The sequence below is a fragment of the Onychostoma macrolepis genome, chromosome 17 (genome assembly GCF_012432095.1).
Source record: "Onychostoma macrolepis isolate SWU-2019 chromosome 17, ASM1243209v1, whole genome shotgun sequence".
Classification (NCBI taxonomy): Eukaryota; Metazoa; Chordata; class Actinopteri; order Cypriniformes; family Cyprinidae; genus Onychostoma; species Onychostoma macrolepis.
The window spans coordinates 4,510,823-4,526,980 of NC_081171.1; the positions used below are offsets into that span (position 1 = coordinate 4,510,823).

The following is a 16,158-nucleotide window of genomic DNA, read 5'->3' on the forward strand; positions in this document are numbered from 1 at the left end:
TTTATTGTTCAAACATTGTTCACACTGAAAATTCCTGACTGAACACTTCTGTAATGTTTCCAATATTAAGAAAAATATCAATAATTTCTAATATTGTTACAGGTTTTATTCCTAAACGCAGCTGAGTGATCCGCGCTTTGCGAATCGGTTCGACCGAACTTTGAAAAGATTCAGTTCAAAAGAATGATTCTTTTCAGAATCGGAGACCATTCACTCACTGCTGAGTTCCCAGCTGACAGGTTAAGCACGCGGTAAAAGATTTCAGAGACTTGACAATGGATATCGATGAAGATATAGGTATGTAGATACATTTAAATGAGTGGTTGTTAATGGGTGTTTAGCAACGTTTTGAATCTTTAATGACTTTTGAACTTTTAGCGCGTTTGCCAATGACAACGAATTATTCTCGAGCATTTCGTTACATTGTTTCTTTACTGATCAGTGAATGCATGTCAATTTCTTATAGGTGATTCTTCACCACCAGAGGCTCCAGCCACTAAAATGTCCAGACAACAGATATTAACACTTATTGCAATGGCCTCCATAAACTTTAGTTCAATGATCTGTTACTCCATTCTGGGACCATTTTTCCCAAATGAGGTACATCGATTATATTTTTATATAATATGATTTGGATAAACAACAATATGAAGTAGAATTTGTTCTAAGTACTGTGCTTAGGGCCTTTAAAGTTTCTTAAACCATGCTACAGTAGGATAAAATGTTTGTGTGAATATATTACTTTCAATCTGATTTATTTTCTAGGCAAAGAAGAAAGGTGTCAGTCAAGCTATGATTGGTTTAATATTCGGAATTTATGCATTGTGCACTTTGGTGGGCTCATTGATACTTGGTAAATATGTAAGTTAATCATTATTTCAGAAGATGAACAACAGTTTTCCATTATGGATTGCACACTATATCAGTGCATTTGACCTCTGTTTCAGATTGTCCAGATAGGAGCCAAGTTTATGATTGTGGCAGGGTTGTTCGTATCGAGTGGATGCACTGTACTCTTCGGGTCAGTGAATCTGTGATGCTTTATTTTGTTTTAAATGTCTTTTAGTCTAGATGTCTATTAACTTTCAGGTTATTTACATGCTGGATTATGCGTAAATGTTGATAAAATGACTTTACTCTCATGGAAAATTGGATGAAAAATACTGCTGACTCACGTAACACTCATGGGTGAGAATTTTTAGTATTTCATCATTAATGATATCATTTCTTCTGCAGGTTTCTTGACCAAGTGTCTGATGGGACAGTTTTCATCGTGCTCTGTTTTATCACACGGTGCATAAATGCAATTGGCTTTTCCGCCGCCGTTACATCATCTTTTGCAGTTTCAGCAAAAGTTTTCCCTGACAACATAGCGACTGTTTTGGTGAGTTGTGGTCAGCGCTTGTTTTTCAGTGCAGTAATGGTGTTTTGGAGTAAAGTGACAAAGGAAGCACTATTGCACGTCACAAAAGATGTGCTGTTTCTCAAGAGAATCATCTTCAGATTCAGTTATTCAGTCTGTCTGGTTGTTTGGTTTCTCACGGTCGGGGCATATACACAGAACCGTTCTTATGTTTTTAGTTTTGAAACAAGTGTGTTAAAACGTTAAATGTGTCTCTACAGTGATATGTCATTCTCTCAGGGCTTCATGGAGATTTTTACAGGTCTTGGCCTGATATTGGGGCCTCCGTTGGGCGGCTGGCTCTATCAGTCATTTGGATATGAAATCCCATTCGTTTTCACAGGATGTCTTCTGTTTGCGACAGTGCCTCTTAATTTGTGGATTTTACCAAGCTTTGGTTAGTGCAGATTTCATACTGGTTAAATATTACGTGTCTTTATTAATTTAATTTAAGCCTATTCCATTTGGCGTTCTCCTAGTTAAGTTATGCCACAAGGATTTGATTGTTTTGTGTCTGCTTTTGTTTTTGTTTGCCCTCCAGCCATGGAGATAGACATGTGTGTTTATTTCATTCAAATATAGATGCTGTTCCTTCCCAGAATTCCTTCCTCAGATTGTGTACCAGAATAAAGATCCTTCTCATCTGCTTCGTGGTGTTCACGTTGAGTTCGGGACTTGGCTTCCTGGATGCAACACTGTCCATATTTGCCATAGAAAAGGTTATGAAGATTTTGAAACTACTCTGAAACATATATACACAGTTGTGTATATATATCAAAGGCGGCTGTGAAAATAAATCTGTATCTTTAATCCTTGATCTTTTATTTTAAATTAATAATTTTGAGCACAACTGTGTGTGTGTGTGTGTATATATATATATATATATATATATTAGTGCTTAAACATATAGACTACATGTAAACTCACCATAGTTTCAAATCAGGGAAACTGTTCTAAACTCTTTATTCCATAATACTGATATAAATGTTCATTTAAAGGTTCTCATTCTATATTATAATATAAAGCATCTCTACATTTTTATTTTTTTTTTGTGAACAGCTTAATCTCAGTGCTGGTTCGGTGGGGCTGCTCATGATTGGACTTTCACTGCCATATGGGGCGGCATCACCCATCTTTGGTGTGATCAGTGATAAATATCCTGTAAGTCAATATTTAAACAGTTATCAACATTTTTACAGCGATAACTGAAAATTCTGATAGAAAAAGTTTGAAATTCCTTACTTTTGAGGCTTTACCTATTTATGTATTTATTTATTTAAATTAATTGTATTTATATTTTTAAGATGTTTCATTTTTAATTAACATTTTTATGATTTTTATAATTATGTTTTTATATTATTTGATCACTCTCTCTCTCTCTCTCTCTACATATATATATATATATATATATATATATATATATATATATATATATATATATATATATATATATATATATATATATACATACATAAGATCTTTTGTTTTTGGAAATGTTTTGTTTTGAAACATAAGCATGAATCAAATTTTATTTATTAAGAAATAATTTCATCTGTGGCTGTAAAATGATTCTTGGTGCAGTCAATTAGGAAATGGATGATGGTGACTGGAGGAATGGCCACAGCAGTGAGCTTCTGTTTCCTCGGCCCACTTCCTGTTTTCCATATTAGAAGGTAAAACATTCATTTCTAACTTTTTGAATGCCAATTTCTCAGCTTTTGCTGTTTGTTACATTAAAGCACAAATCTGTCACTAATCGGTGAATGGTTTTTGTGTGTTCAGTCAGCTCTGGCTCACCGAACTCATGCTGATCGTGGTGGGCTTTTCTCTCTGTATGACCTGTATCCCCACCTTTGCTGAGATGATCGCTTGTGCACAGTGAGGCAAATGCATCATCATACAAATCCACTCCTAGTTCTCCCACTCACCGCTGAGTTAGATTTTATGTTAGGCTATTTAAGAGGTTATTGTGTTTGTAATTCACCGTTGTCACACTACATTCCTGAAATGGTTTGAATAAATGCAGTTAACCCTGAAACTGAGCAAAATACAACAATACAAACCTCTACAAAATACAAACATGTTTTGAGGCACATGTTCCTTGTATTGCAGTGAAAATGGCTTTGAGGAGAGCTTGAGTACACTGGGATTGGTGTCAGGCTTGTTCTCTGCAGTCTGGTCTGCTGGGTGTGTATTCAAATAAAGTTTACATGCAGTATTCGAGAATATACTTTAGAATTTCCCCATCATGAAACCTGAATCATCTTTTTCATGTTGAAGGATGTTCTTTGGGCCGACTATTGGAGGATACATAACACAAGCACTCAACTTTGAATGGAGTGCAGGAGTTCAAGGCGCACTCGCCTTTCTCGCTGTAAGAAAACAAAATTTGCAAATAATAGCAACAGTCCATTTTTATAATAGATAAGCATTTTCCTAACTCTAACAGTTAGTTATGTATGAACTTTGATAAATATAAATTTATTGACTTATGTTTACTCTAACATTCTTTAGGCCTTACTACAATTAATATATTTCACAATAGAGGACATACAAAAGAAGTAAGCAGTTTTTTTATATTTGTATTATTTTATTCAGCAATATGGTAAATATTCATTAAAATTAAATAATATTAATATTTTAAATAAAAATATTTGAAAATCATTCATTCTGTAAAGTATTTCTTAAGTTGGTAAAAGTGGTATAATCAGAAAATAGTCATAGGAAACTGTTGATCATGCATGATCATTTTTTATGTGTTTCAGGTCACAAAAGGCCAACAGGACTGACATGTCGTCATCTCAAGGAGAAAAATCCCCTCTTCTCCCTGAGACAGATCGTCTCAGGGTTGACATCAGCTGAAATAAGCTCCTGCAAGCTTTTAAATGGAAGAACAAACCTAATCATATTGCTGCTAAATACAGGTGATGTGGGATATGATTGACAGATGACAAATGAAGAACGCAGAGAAGGTCAGTTTAACAACAAAGATGTCATGCATGTATTATTTCAAGAGCAATTAAACCTTTACACAGGAGTTCAGTGAACATTTACAATGTAAATGCAAAAGTCCTGTAAGAAGATTGAATTAAGAGAGAAGTAATGCATAATAGTAACAAGATGATATTTACACTAAACAGATCTGAGATGTGCCTTTTGATAAACACTTAAGTGGTTTTTTTTTTTTGACTTATTCTTATTTTTTTGGCTTATTTATTGTTTAGATGTTTACATGAGATGTAATATGATCCATTCTAAAAAAAAAAATGGGTGTGCATTTTTGAAGTAAATTGAAATCCTTAAGAGTTCTTGTGTATATTTCCATTTAGTTATTTAGCAGATGATTTTATCCAAAGCGCCTTACAAATGAGGATAATGGAAGCAATCAGAATCAACAAAAGAGCAATGATGTGTAAATGCTATAACAAGTCTCAGTTAGCTTAACACAGTACACATAGCAAGGTTTGTTTGTTTTGTTTTTATTATATAATAAAAAGAAAACAGAATAGAAAAAGAATAGAGCAAGCTAGTGTTAGAGGCCTTTTTTGCTTTTGTTAAATTTTTGTATATAATAATTCATTACCTCATATACAGTGTGTCTTTTAGTACAATACACTGGATTATTTCTGAAGTTTTGTTGAGGTTTCAGAAATCTTTTGGACTAGTGCAAGAATGTAGGATTTGTATTTTAATATTACTTAACACAGCCCTAGTTTGGGACTGACCCCATTGTAACTGCTTTTACAGATTTACAAATTATTGCCATAATCAGATGGAAACAACTTCTACAAATGTACAGTTTTACAAAATACATTTTTACAATGTGCATTACAGCATTTTCATAGCAATGAGATCCTTCGGTTCTTTGGAGATGTTGCATAAATATTGACCCTTTCAACACTGCAGAAATTCTTTACTCTTTTACATGAAAATATGTGCAATTATTACTTGTTTAAAATTGGAACATTTTAAAATCTTGCGTTAATTTGTGATACAGAAATGCATAAATACATTTAATCAACTGCATTTACATTAACTCTGGTACTAAATAAATAACATAGTTTATTCCCTTCTGTGATATGTGAATAAAATATATATATTAGATATGTCATTATGATTACTGCTGGAGTTGTTGCTGTTATATTGAAAATTTTAATTTAAATTAACGAAATGTTTAAACAAAAATAAAATAACACACAGTACACAAAATACTGTACAGAAACAGTAAAAATATCTTGTAAAACTACATAATACAAATATCAGTATCAAAATTACAAAATATATATATTTTAAAATAAGGCCAACTACAAAAAATACATCAACATAAAACACTTTTGGAAACACGTTGTTTCTATGTCCTTAGTTCCTTCATAACAGAGGTAAGTCTCAGAAGTCAGATTCAATCACATTAGTTCAGTCCTTCACCTTCAAATGCACCGTTGGCTTGGCCTAGTCTGGGGAGGGGTCTTCTTCTTCTGGAAGATGCTGAAGACATCTCGCGATCTGAGGACGGGACCCGAGGCAGATCAGAGGGAACTTCACTCCGCTTCACCTTTTTCTTTTTCTTTTTTGTTCTGTGAAGAAAATAATATCAATGTGTGCTCAAGAATACAAGTACTCGGATGACAGATGTGGTTAATTCATACATGATGGAGGACGCCTCAGGGTCAGTGTCCAGCTCTGAGATGATCTTTAGCTCTCCAGAAGCACTGATAGCTGCAGACAGCTGCAGGCACAGAGAACATAAGGGTCAAACTATGAAGTTTCACTAAGTTTATGGAAGGAATAAATGAAAACGTGTCGTTACCTGGACTGGTGTTGCACGCTCAACTCCTTCAGGTTGATCTAACAGTGACGGCTGTGCTTCTAAAGCTCTTGAGAGCTCTTCATCAAAACTCCCTATGGCAGATATACATGGATTTAGACAATATAATATCATACATGTGCTTTTGGTTATCAAATCTCATTTACAAACCTTCATCAGCCACATAGGATGCTGGGAAATATCCTTCCTGTCCATTGATCAGTCGCCCAAACCACCAGCTGTCATTGTCTTTGTACAGCACATGGATCACATCACCGCGGCGTATCGACAGCTCATCCGACCGATTGGCTCTGTACTCGTATAAAGACACGACCTAGAGAACATTTAATACAAGAGGTCATTATCTGACTCCAAGTAATTCCACATTTATAATAATAAAACGCATTAAAGTTTACCGTTTGATGGATTTGCCCAAAATCGGTCTCTGCTTGTTGAGAGAATTCATAATCCAGTAAACTCTGCAGACATGAACACAATCTTCAATTATTAGTGTCATTTTCCATAATCTTTTAAACAAACCAAAACTACAAAAACTAAAATCTAAAAATATAATTGAAAACAACTTTTCTTATGCTTATCAAGCCTGCATTTATTTGATGAACAATATTAGTTTTTTTATGTATTGTGAAATATTTTCACAATTTGAAATAACTGTTTTCTATTTTCATATATGTTAACATTAATTTTTTTCCTGTGATGCAGCGCTGAATTTTCAGCATCATTACTGCAGTCTTCAGTGTCACATGATCCTTCAGAAATCATTCTAATATGCTGATTTTTCGCTCTTACTTTCTGGTGTTTGAGGGATGGAGCTCTTCTAATATGTTGCCCAGCAGGACTGTAACCACCTGTGAGAGGATGATTTAAAGACCTTATGACGTGATTTTAAGTGCCTTAGAAACAAACTAAACTTAAATATACATAATAAAATTTTTCAATCTTCAATGCATGCTCAAGTTGTTCTTTATTAGATAGAGAACATACTACTGTGTGAGGTGAGTGTGGCCTGTGGAATGAGTTGAGCGCTGAGTGACGTGGACATCTGTAGTTTGGAGTGAGGAGACAGCAGAGATGGAGGAAGATACGAGGCCAGGCCCTGAAACAAACCACAATAATAAGAGTTCAATGTAGGACTGAGCTTCAGTATGAATGCTATATGATACGGTTGCTACCGTATTGACCCGAATATAAGATGATGTTTTTTTCTTGGAAATGCATCTGAAAAAACGCAGTCGTCTTATATTCGGGGTCTAGACTTTGACATGTCAATAATACATCCACAACAATAGGTGGCGCCAAAACGCATAAAACGAGTGTGCCATAAAATATGTAATGCGTGTTGTAAAGATCGCGAGTGAAAACAAAAGAAAAAGAAAAGCTTACAGCGGCACGAGTCGTGACTGTCATGTTAGCCTGATCTGATGGGAACAAACTTCCTCTGTAAGTGATTTTAAAACATAAGACCGTACCCAGATTTGAAGACTACAATAAGATTTCACTTCTACTGTTAATCAAATGTTGGTAGGCTACTATGAGATGGATAGCCTAAATGTTATATAATTCAGATGGGCTACCTGTTATTTTTATGGTATATCAAATATTTTTCAGTGTCGTTGTTGGTACATTTTACCAGTATTTACCATACTTTCAAAACAAAAATTAAAATAGGAAAAATAATTTAATTTAATTTTAAATGTGTTTTACAGAGAGAGAAAAAACAAACAAACAAGTTTTGGTTTTCAAAAACACTTTTTCCAAAAGGTACATCTGGAAAATGGGGGGTCATCTTATATTCGGGTCAATACGGTATTTTGAATATATAAAAATATGAGTGCTGCTCTTGTAGTAAATTTTAATGTCAATCTTATTGCAAATGGTTTTAATCGTTGCATAATCAGTTCAAGGACTAAACTGAACCTGCCAACTCCAATATATCAGGTTTAGACAGAATAATTTTACAGCAACCAAAACTAGTACTGTTTGTGTCTATAAACATAATTTAATAAACTCTAAAAGCTATTTTAGCGGTGTAACTTCTATAGCCAAGACACAAATATTCACCTCTTGGCTCCTTCCCAGATAAGACATGCCACCTTTAAAAAAAAATAAATAAATTATTATTTTTTTTGTCAGTTTACAACAGAATTCATTGCACATGCATTAGAAATGCATCTTATTTTCTCATCATGTACATCACTTGCCTTGTTCATACATATCCACACTAGGGGAACTACGATGGGGCTCCTGAAAGAAAATAAAAGTATAGCTGACAGATTATTGACTGAATTATAATGCTGATAATAATCAGTTACAATTTAATTAAATTTACAGCCTATCTGTTTTTTCTGATAGACTATATGGCCCTTAAAACTTCAAACTGATTCAATCTAAAAACCTTCAAGCTTTTAAAACTAATTCAAACTTTCTGGTCAGCCTTTCTCAAGCCATCATCAAAGTTTGTCCTGATGAACTTATTTATCTAGTTAAATATAATCATCAACATGTTTACCAGTACAGAGTCTAGTTTCTGTTTGACCCGCTGCATCTTTAGGGACACACGAGCTGTGCTGGCGAATCGGTCCATGCAGGTGGCTGAAGTGTTATGGAAGGTCATGACCTCTGATGAATTCCTGCCTGTCTTACTGTCCAGATTCTCTGACCGGCTCAAGCCTCTCAAACTCTCCACCTCCATCTGAGCCACTGCGTACAAGCACAAAACACTCATCTTTAAGAGAAAATGATTATATGACTTGTGTTTCTAAATACTAATGAATCAGTGGATTTCTGAGTCATTTAGAGGATTCACCTTTCCGGTCATACAGATAGAGATGGATGGGCTGGTTTTGGCCGAAGGAGCAGAAGGCCACCATGTTCTCATGAGGGTGGAAAGCTACAGCTCGAAGCGCAGATGTATAGCACAGCTCAGAGTACACGGCGACCTGGTCACCTGCACAACAGATATCCCAGTTCAGTCTCCACTTGGATTTTTCTTTGTATTCATACTAAAGTGACTCAAAAGAATCTCCAAACCTGTCTCAGAGTTCCACACATACGCCAGTCCATCTTCACTGCCTGAAAAGATGAAGCTTCCACAGGGAGTGAATGTGCTGTTGATTCGCTCCCTGTAGTTTGTGGCACCTATGTATTTTTTCACTGCAAGACTGTAAAACAAGCGTTTGTTTTTAATGTGATATTTGCATTTATTTATTTTGTTTATTTGAATACTTCCCTATAATTACCGGTACTATCAACAAATGCACTGATTTTTTAAAAAGTTAACATGGAAGTAAAATTGGCTCAAATTACTCTTAATACACATATATAGACTTGCTGGACATGATTTATCTTAATTAATTATTAATTTTGAATAATGAATAATTTTTTTGCCAAAATGTAATATTACATTATGGTATTAAATAAATATTCAAATATTAATAACAAGGTAGATACTTACATTCTCAAATCCATGACCCTTAAAACACTGTCTTTGGCATGAATTAAAAGTCGTCTTCTGTTCGGATGCACCTCTAATGAGTTGATGGATATTCCGTTCAGATCTGCCTCTTTAATTTCCTAAAGAAAAATATTAAATTTGCAAGCTATTAAATTAGTTCAAATCGTTTTCAAATTGTGATTTATTTAGCTCTTCTATGCAATATTTGAGAACGCATTTTACCCTCTCAATGCTCCATTGACTGGTCAGTCCACGGCGAGACCCAGGCATCACCATGGTTCCCCACACAATAATGAAGCCGGAATTGTCCGCAGAAAACATTTTGCTTCCTATGTGAAGACCAACATATTACTACATTTATTTACATTTAAATTTAAATTTATGATCTTAGCAGACACTTTTAAGCAAAGTGACTTACAAAGGTGTCACTAATGTCTCGAATCACAGCTTTAACATCACATCCAGATAATATGTTAATTTCCTCTGTACCTTCTGGATCAAAACACAGTGTGTTGATGAAAGTCTTGTGTCCGTCAAACTCTTGCAGAAGTTGCCCATTCGCATCTTGTACATCTACGTTCCAGACCCGCAGCACCCCGTCGTAACCCCCCGTCACCACCAGACTCTGCGCTTGCGGGTGGAACTGGGCGCAGTACACGAATGAAGGATGAGGAAGAGTTTTATGAGCAAAACTCTGCAGTCGTTCAACGTTCCACACTCTGAAAAAGGAAATAAAAAAATGATGGCTCACACTTTCACTCATATTTGTAGTGTAATTATCGGTTACATAATATTATGGGGTAAGCTCTGTAAATGCAAAAAGGATGAGGTAAAAAATACTTTTACCTTACTGTTCCATCAGAGGATGCAGTTAATAGTCCGTTATCATCTCTGGACCAGCAGAGATCATATACCACATTCAGATGGCCATTAAAGGATGCCAGAACTTTCCCAGACGGAATCTCATATACTAAAAATAGAGACATTTCATTAAATTACATACAGGAATACAGTATTTGCAGAAATTGATGATTAGTTGATGGACAACATTTGTTACTTTTTTAATGTTAAGTTAAAATGTATATGATATATCGAATAGCGTCAGCGACTTTTTATAGAACAAAATCGCTGTCAATCAAACTGAGATGCAGTCTTTCGACAGACCCTCCAATCATCACGCAGAAGCCCGGAGTCCAGGCCAGCCCACTGCTCCATTCACCCCCAGAGACGCTGAGTGTCCGTGGGCGGGACATAATCGCAGCATTTATCCAATGACCGTCTAGTTTCGAGGCACTGAAAAAAACTGTTCGAAGCAGCCCCATTGAAGTCAATGGACGCTCGGCTTCAACAGAGAAATACACTGACGCTACGGGAATGTATGAGAAGGAAATCGAGTCAGCCGACCTGCTATATGTAGCTGATTCTGAACGAACTCGTCTTCGAGATGAACGTGTTCTAACGCATTTTTAGTCAATAAAATGTTAACACAATAGTACATATTTGACCATTAATTTTTTGACAATATAGGGGAAGCCGAGCTTCCCTTGCAGACTTAAAGAAATCCCCACTGGTGCAGATAGCCTATAAGTCGTAATATAAATAACGAAGCGTATTCCATATTAGATAAATGAGTTAAATCCCATTGATTAAAAACCTGCTATCATATGCTTCATTCTACTGGTCATCTTCAGCGCGCGCAGCTCAAAACAGAAACGCAGAACATTAATAACTACTGTCATATATACATAACGTTATATTGAGAGCACTATTGTAAAAAATGTTGTGAATTCTTAGGGTTTCGCTGTCGTTTAATGTTAACTATCTTTTAATCAAAACATAAAACATTATTTAGCCCGTTTGCATCTGCGAGGCGTCCGTTACACATTTCCCCTGTGTTAGTGTCAATATTTATGACTGTCGAATGTAATGTATTTTGCCCCCCGCCCCCAAACATATGATTCGACTATCAGTCGACTATTGGAAAGATTCGAAAATTCCGATTCGACTATGAAAATCCTTAGTCGGGGACACCCCTAATATATATATATATATATATATATGTACAGTACACATAAAAACAACATGTATAACTACAAATTACTTACTAATGATTGGAAACACATCTCTGTCTGCACATGCAGCTGCTAGTGCGTGTCCATCATGAGAGAAACGCAGAGTAAAACAGCCCATCTGACCTCCACGGAAGGAGTGCATTGGCTTATTCGGAATGCGGCACACCTGTTTAAACAAACAATAAGAAACATATTAGGTCTAACAAAAGGATAACTGACTACCCTAATTTTTAACACTATATAGCAAATAAGTATAACCTGTCCGGGTATGCGGCTCCATTTAATGATTTCTGATTTGCTCTCCAGCATCTGTGTGCTGGTTTTATTGGTCATCTCAGAATTGAGCTCACTGTAGGAGGTGCTGCCGCGCTCCTGCTGGAGAGCCATCATGGAGCGCATACTGGGGTCAACCTGTGCAACAAACAGTCCAAATCAAACTTCAATAAGCACCAGTTTTTAGTCTTTTCACTGTGGTTTTTAAATTCAAAAAGTGACCCTACATGTTCTGGTGGTTTGAGGCCTTTCACTGTGATGTAGAGGGTTGATGCGTATTTGTTTCTTGGGTACTTTGACCACCACTGGAACACTTCAACCGTTTGTGGCAGTTTCTTTGCCCGTGGAGGAGGGCAGTAAAGTTGTAGACGCAGTTTGGTGTCAACATTCAAGACATCATTGGTTCCTACAAGCTAGAAGAAATAGCAAATTGGAATCTACTCCAGAACTTATGAAGGATACAGTTATATAAAATCTATGAAGCTGACATACAAAATAACCAAACATCTATGCAAACATGATCAATTATACCAAAGACTAAAGTAAAATCGAAGCTGGTACCTTCAAAAAAGCCCAAGCAATCTTCCGGAAACCCCTCTCATGTTGGTCAACAGAGACGTTTGTTCGTGCTTCCTCCATACTAATGAAATCCAGAATCTGTCACATCACACATAGTGATTTAGTCATTCCTTTCTTTGCTTTGAGAATGCAAATATGGATTTAAACTTTTCCAAGTGCACAAACCTCAAAAAACAGTATCACACGTGGACTCTCATCATCGTCTTGAAGAAAATATCCAAAGCGCTCATTGAAGATGATCTGTTCCTCCCATTCTGGAACTGTATTTTTGTGTTTCTTAAAGTCAAAGGGTTGAGTTATGATGGGCAGGATGTGCTCGATGTTTTCTTGCTCATAGAAAGATGAAACATGACGATGGCTGAGAACCAAATAAAACACTGAGAATAAATCAGATTGTATTTGGTATGAAGATTATAAACCAAGTGGTTCTAGCACGTTTTAGTGGTAAAAACAATACAAGTGAAATCCAAACCTGTCCTCCTTCTTGACATACTGTCCAGTGACCTCGTCAACCACGTGAACTTTGACCATAGGGTGAGACACCATCAGGTCTGTCTTCAGCTTGTCTGTCCTGTGGATATAAACTCCCAGCACCAGACTGTTGTCAAAGGATCGTTTCTCTTCTGCCTGTTCCTCCTCAACAATCACTACAACCAGAAATCAACCAAACAAAATCAACATTAATATCACATCTTTAAATAATTATGTTAATGAAATGCACACAATATATATACATATTGAGAGAATGTGGTGGTGGCAACCAAAATAATAAATAAAAACAGCACACTGCAGCTATATTAGACATGTTATATTAGAAGTTGTGGAAATATTGCAAATCTGATATTTATATTGATGTTGATTCTAGAAATTAAGAAAAATGTTCTATCATACCTTCTTTTCGTTTCTTTTTCTTCTTCACTTTGGGTTTGACTGTGTCCTCCTTGAACTCATCCACAACATCATCCTGGACATTTTCTGTCTGGTTATCCACTGGCACTTCAGTTTGACTGCAAACCGAAAGGCACAATACAATTAAAAGGAAACTCCATCATGCTTATTACCTTAAAAATGTTTTGAAAAAGTCATGTTACTCTACTCGTACTATGCTTAACTGCTGGCTAAGGCCACTTTTAACCTTCAATTAAAGATAAGTAAGTAAAGATAAGTAAAGTGTGTAATTTCTGCAGCTCCAGCATCACCAAACAAATATGAAAAGTTCAAAATAATGTTAAGTAATCTCGGTCCTAATATGAATGGCATTAACTGTGATCATTTATGAATATGCATTGCTGTTTACCTTCTATCACCATCATGTTTGTTTGATTTCACCTTCTTCTTTTTCTTCTCCAGCTCATTGTTTAGCGGCTGGCTCTCTGCAAGCTTCTCTGTGGCTTTCTTCCGTGTCGTCTTCTTTCCAGCTGTCTCTTCCTCCTTTGAGATCTGATGTTGGTACGCCTGCAGATAATCATCTTCTGTCTCTGTGTCTTCTTTCTGTCTATTAACATCATTTCCACTTTTACTCTTTGCTTTCCTAGTTTTCCTAGTATGTTTTCCATCAATCTCTGTATCAGTCCTCCTGTCGTTGTCTTCTTCATCTTGAACAGGAGGCGGTAGTTGTGGGAGCTTCCTTTTGCTTTTCTTTTTCCCGCTGGTCAGTGTGGGCTCCTCCTCACTTACAGCATTGTTTATGTTGGTCTTTTCAGATGCTTCCCTCTCTCTGCGCCTGTTTTTGGTGTATCTAGGGCTGCCCTGAGCTGGATCATATGTGTTATGGAGGATAGCTTCATCATCTTCAGTGTCTTTACTCAAATCTAGGTTCTTCTTCAAGGTTTGAAGCTGCAAGAAAAAAGGATGGAGTTCAAATGACAGATGCAGGCTGCAAGGTGAATTAGGTTTTATCAATTATGGTTTTCTTGGTTAAATTAAGATTATTTTTTACTATTGCTAACCACAATAATTTCCTGGGAGTGGTCAGTGATCTGTTTGGCTTTCTTTTTCTCAGAAGGAGGGTTTGTGTATCTCTTCAACACCTCATCAAAGCGAGCTTTCGTCTTAGCTCTCACATCACTTTGACCTGTCAAACAGAGATTTACACACAAATCTGCACATAAGAACATTCATGATCATCAGTAACAAAGAAATAAGCTGTTATAGATCAAGTACGAGTGATCTTTACTCACCAGCTGGCATTCTGATGAACTATGGACAAATTCATTCTGGAAACAACAATCCTAAAACTGATAATGTCATACATTACAATGATATCAAAGAAGAGCTGATGTTTCTAAGACCAATGCAACATTTAGACAGCCTTTACTCGCCTATTTAGTTACAATCACACAGAAATAGTTTGGTTATTCTAACTAGAACTGCTAGTTAAGCAGATTATGTTATATTTCACTTTGCCGCCAACACAGAAACACCTCTAAAACCCAGCTATTCTATGCTACATTAACTACTACATTACTGGCATTAAGCTAATAAACCAATCCCGACTTCATCTGATTATTAATGCGATTCTGAAAATAACAAAAATACCGTAATGCGTATGTTTGGATCAGTGATTGTTGATGTTGTAACTTAGCTTTGCTAAATCTCACATGCTAGCTGAAACCACACAAGCAAATCACTGCAAGCGCACAGTATCGCACCTCGCTCGAAAATTAAGCGAATCTATTTCATTTGACATATTCTACTGCTAAATGTACGGTTTCTGCGAAATAAACGTACACTGTATGCAATAAAATGCAGCGAAGAAGTCGAATCATATCTGTTGTAGATGATCCATGAATGATTTCAGTGAGCAGCCATTGCTGGCGCGACCGTTTCCAACAGCAACAACAACAACAAGATTAGCCCCGCCTCCCTTGGTTACTGTTGCCACATCAATCAAGAAGTAAAGCGCCAAGGTTTATTTTACGTTAGATTATAAACTTGCTTGTAATGTTCATCATTCGTAAGTCGCTTTGGATAAAAGCGCGTGCTAAATTAATACATGAAAGTGTATTTCAAATACAAATCAGTCAGACTTCTGCAGTACGTTAATCTCACCACCAGAGGTCTCTGTCACCCGCTTATTGAAATTGATCCAATATTCACACAATTTAATATTTATTTAATGCAATCACTCTTTGTGAGTTCTGAGCAGTAACGTTAACATCTATATTAATCTATTCATTTTAAAAATATATATGACTACAGAGAATATTCTGTCCTGAAAAGTACTTAGTTATGTTTCCTTTCCTTTTTTATGTTCTGCCCCTGTGGACTGTTACAACTGTCCCCTGTTGTGGGGTCACTTTGCAACATTTGGCTTTGTCTATTGAAGTATAAATTGTGCATATATTATCATGTTACTCCAGTGTGGTGAGTAGCTGACAGATGGCTTTATTATATTACAATTTTGGCTAAGAGTCTCTGAGAAACTGATGGAAATGCAAAAAGTGTTGCAACTGTCCCCATTCTCCCCTGGCCTATAGAATAAAAATGGTCACATTATTATACTTTTTTGATCATGATGAACAGTGAATGATAGGATATTTAAACACAAATG

The 16,158-nt window shown here is 36.0% G+C and overlaps 2 protein-coding genes and 1 pseudogene across 4 annotated transcripts; 1 reads left to right on the forward strand and 2 right to left on the reverse strand.

Annotated features, from left to right (window-relative positions):
* The window catches only part of LOC131523534 (NACHT, LRR and PYD domains-containing protein 3-like), a 454,982-nt pseudogene that overhangs the window by 259,553 nt on the left and 179,271 nt on the right, over positions 1-16,158 (reverse strand).
* slc18b1 (solute carrier family 18 member B1) lies at positions 185-5,513 on the forward strand. Of its 3 annotated transcripts, XR_009266789.1 has the most exons (15): positions 185-297; positions 467-600; positions 766-861; positions 948-1,021; positions 1,237-1,384; positions 1,643-1,799; positions 1,985-2,121; positions 2,462-2,563; positions 2,984-3,075; positions 3,185-3,280; positions 3,515-3,589; positions 3,683-3,776; positions 3,917-3,963; positions 4,168-4,374; positions 5,150-5,513. XR_009266789.1 is itself a non-coding variant. In XM_058749931.1 (14 exons), exons 1-14 carry the CDS (start codon positions 276-278, stop codon positions 4,262-4,264), a joined length of 1,371 nt encoding a protein of 456 aa, XP_058605914.1. In that variant the 5' UTR covers positions 185-275; the 3' UTR covers positions 4,265-5,513. The 3 variants fall into 3 exon arrangements, 2 of the variants coding, with proteins under 2 accessions (XP_058605914.1, XP_058605915.1); XM_058749931.1 differs by having other exon boundaries at positions 4,168-5,513; XM_058749932.1 differs by lacking the exon at positions 3,917-3,963 and having other exon boundaries at positions 4,168-5,513.
* Positions 4,909-15,440, reverse strand: ahi1 (Abelson helper integration site 1). Its single transcript, XM_058749915.1, has 27 exons — positions 15,336-15,440; positions 14,786-14,842; positions 14,555-14,679; positions 13,903-14,441; positions 13,497-13,612; positions 13,078-13,252; positions 12,771-12,963; positions 12,588-12,683; positions 12,254-12,439; positions 12,012-12,164; positions 11,787-11,919; positions 10,528-10,651; positions 10,171-10,400; positions 9,904-10,010; positions 9,682-9,800; positions 9,258-9,388; positions 9,034-9,174; positions 8,737-8,927; positions 8,429-8,471; positions 8,289-8,320; positions 7,212-7,323; positions 7,017-7,075; positions 6,623-6,685; positions 6,378-6,540; positions 6,210-6,301; positions 6,049-6,128; positions 4,909-5,976 (listed from the first exon to the last, which is right to left on the reverse strand). Exons 2-27 carry the CDS (start codon positions 14,793-14,795, stop codon positions 5,811-5,813), a joined length of 3,579 nt encoding a protein of 1,192 aa, XP_058605898.1. The 5' UTR covers positions 14,796-14,842; positions 15,336-15,440; the 3' UTR covers positions 4,909-5,810.

Bases quoted from the DNA above. Each gene is read 5' to 3' on its own strand.
- slc18b1 (XM_058749931.1), top strand. From the start codon at position 276: ATGGATATCGATGAAGATATAG. The intron at 298-466 runs GTATGTAGATAC...AATTTCTTATAG, and splicing joins GGATATCGATGAAGATATAG to GTGATTCTTCACCACCAGAG. The intron at 3,964-4,167 runs GTAAGCAGTTTT...TATGTGTTTCAG, and splicing joins ATAGAGGACATACAAAAGAA to GTCACAAAAGGCCAACAGGA.
- ahi1 (XM_058749915.1), bottom strand. The intron at 10,401-10,527 runs GTAAAAGTATTT...TTCCTTTTTCAG, and splicing joins TCCTCTGATGGAACAGTAAG to AGTGTGGAACGTTGAACGAC. The intron at 7,324-8,288 runs GTGAATATTTGT...GGTTTGTTTCAG, and splicing joins ATCTGGGAAGGAGCCAAGAG to GGCCTGGCCTCGTATCTTCC.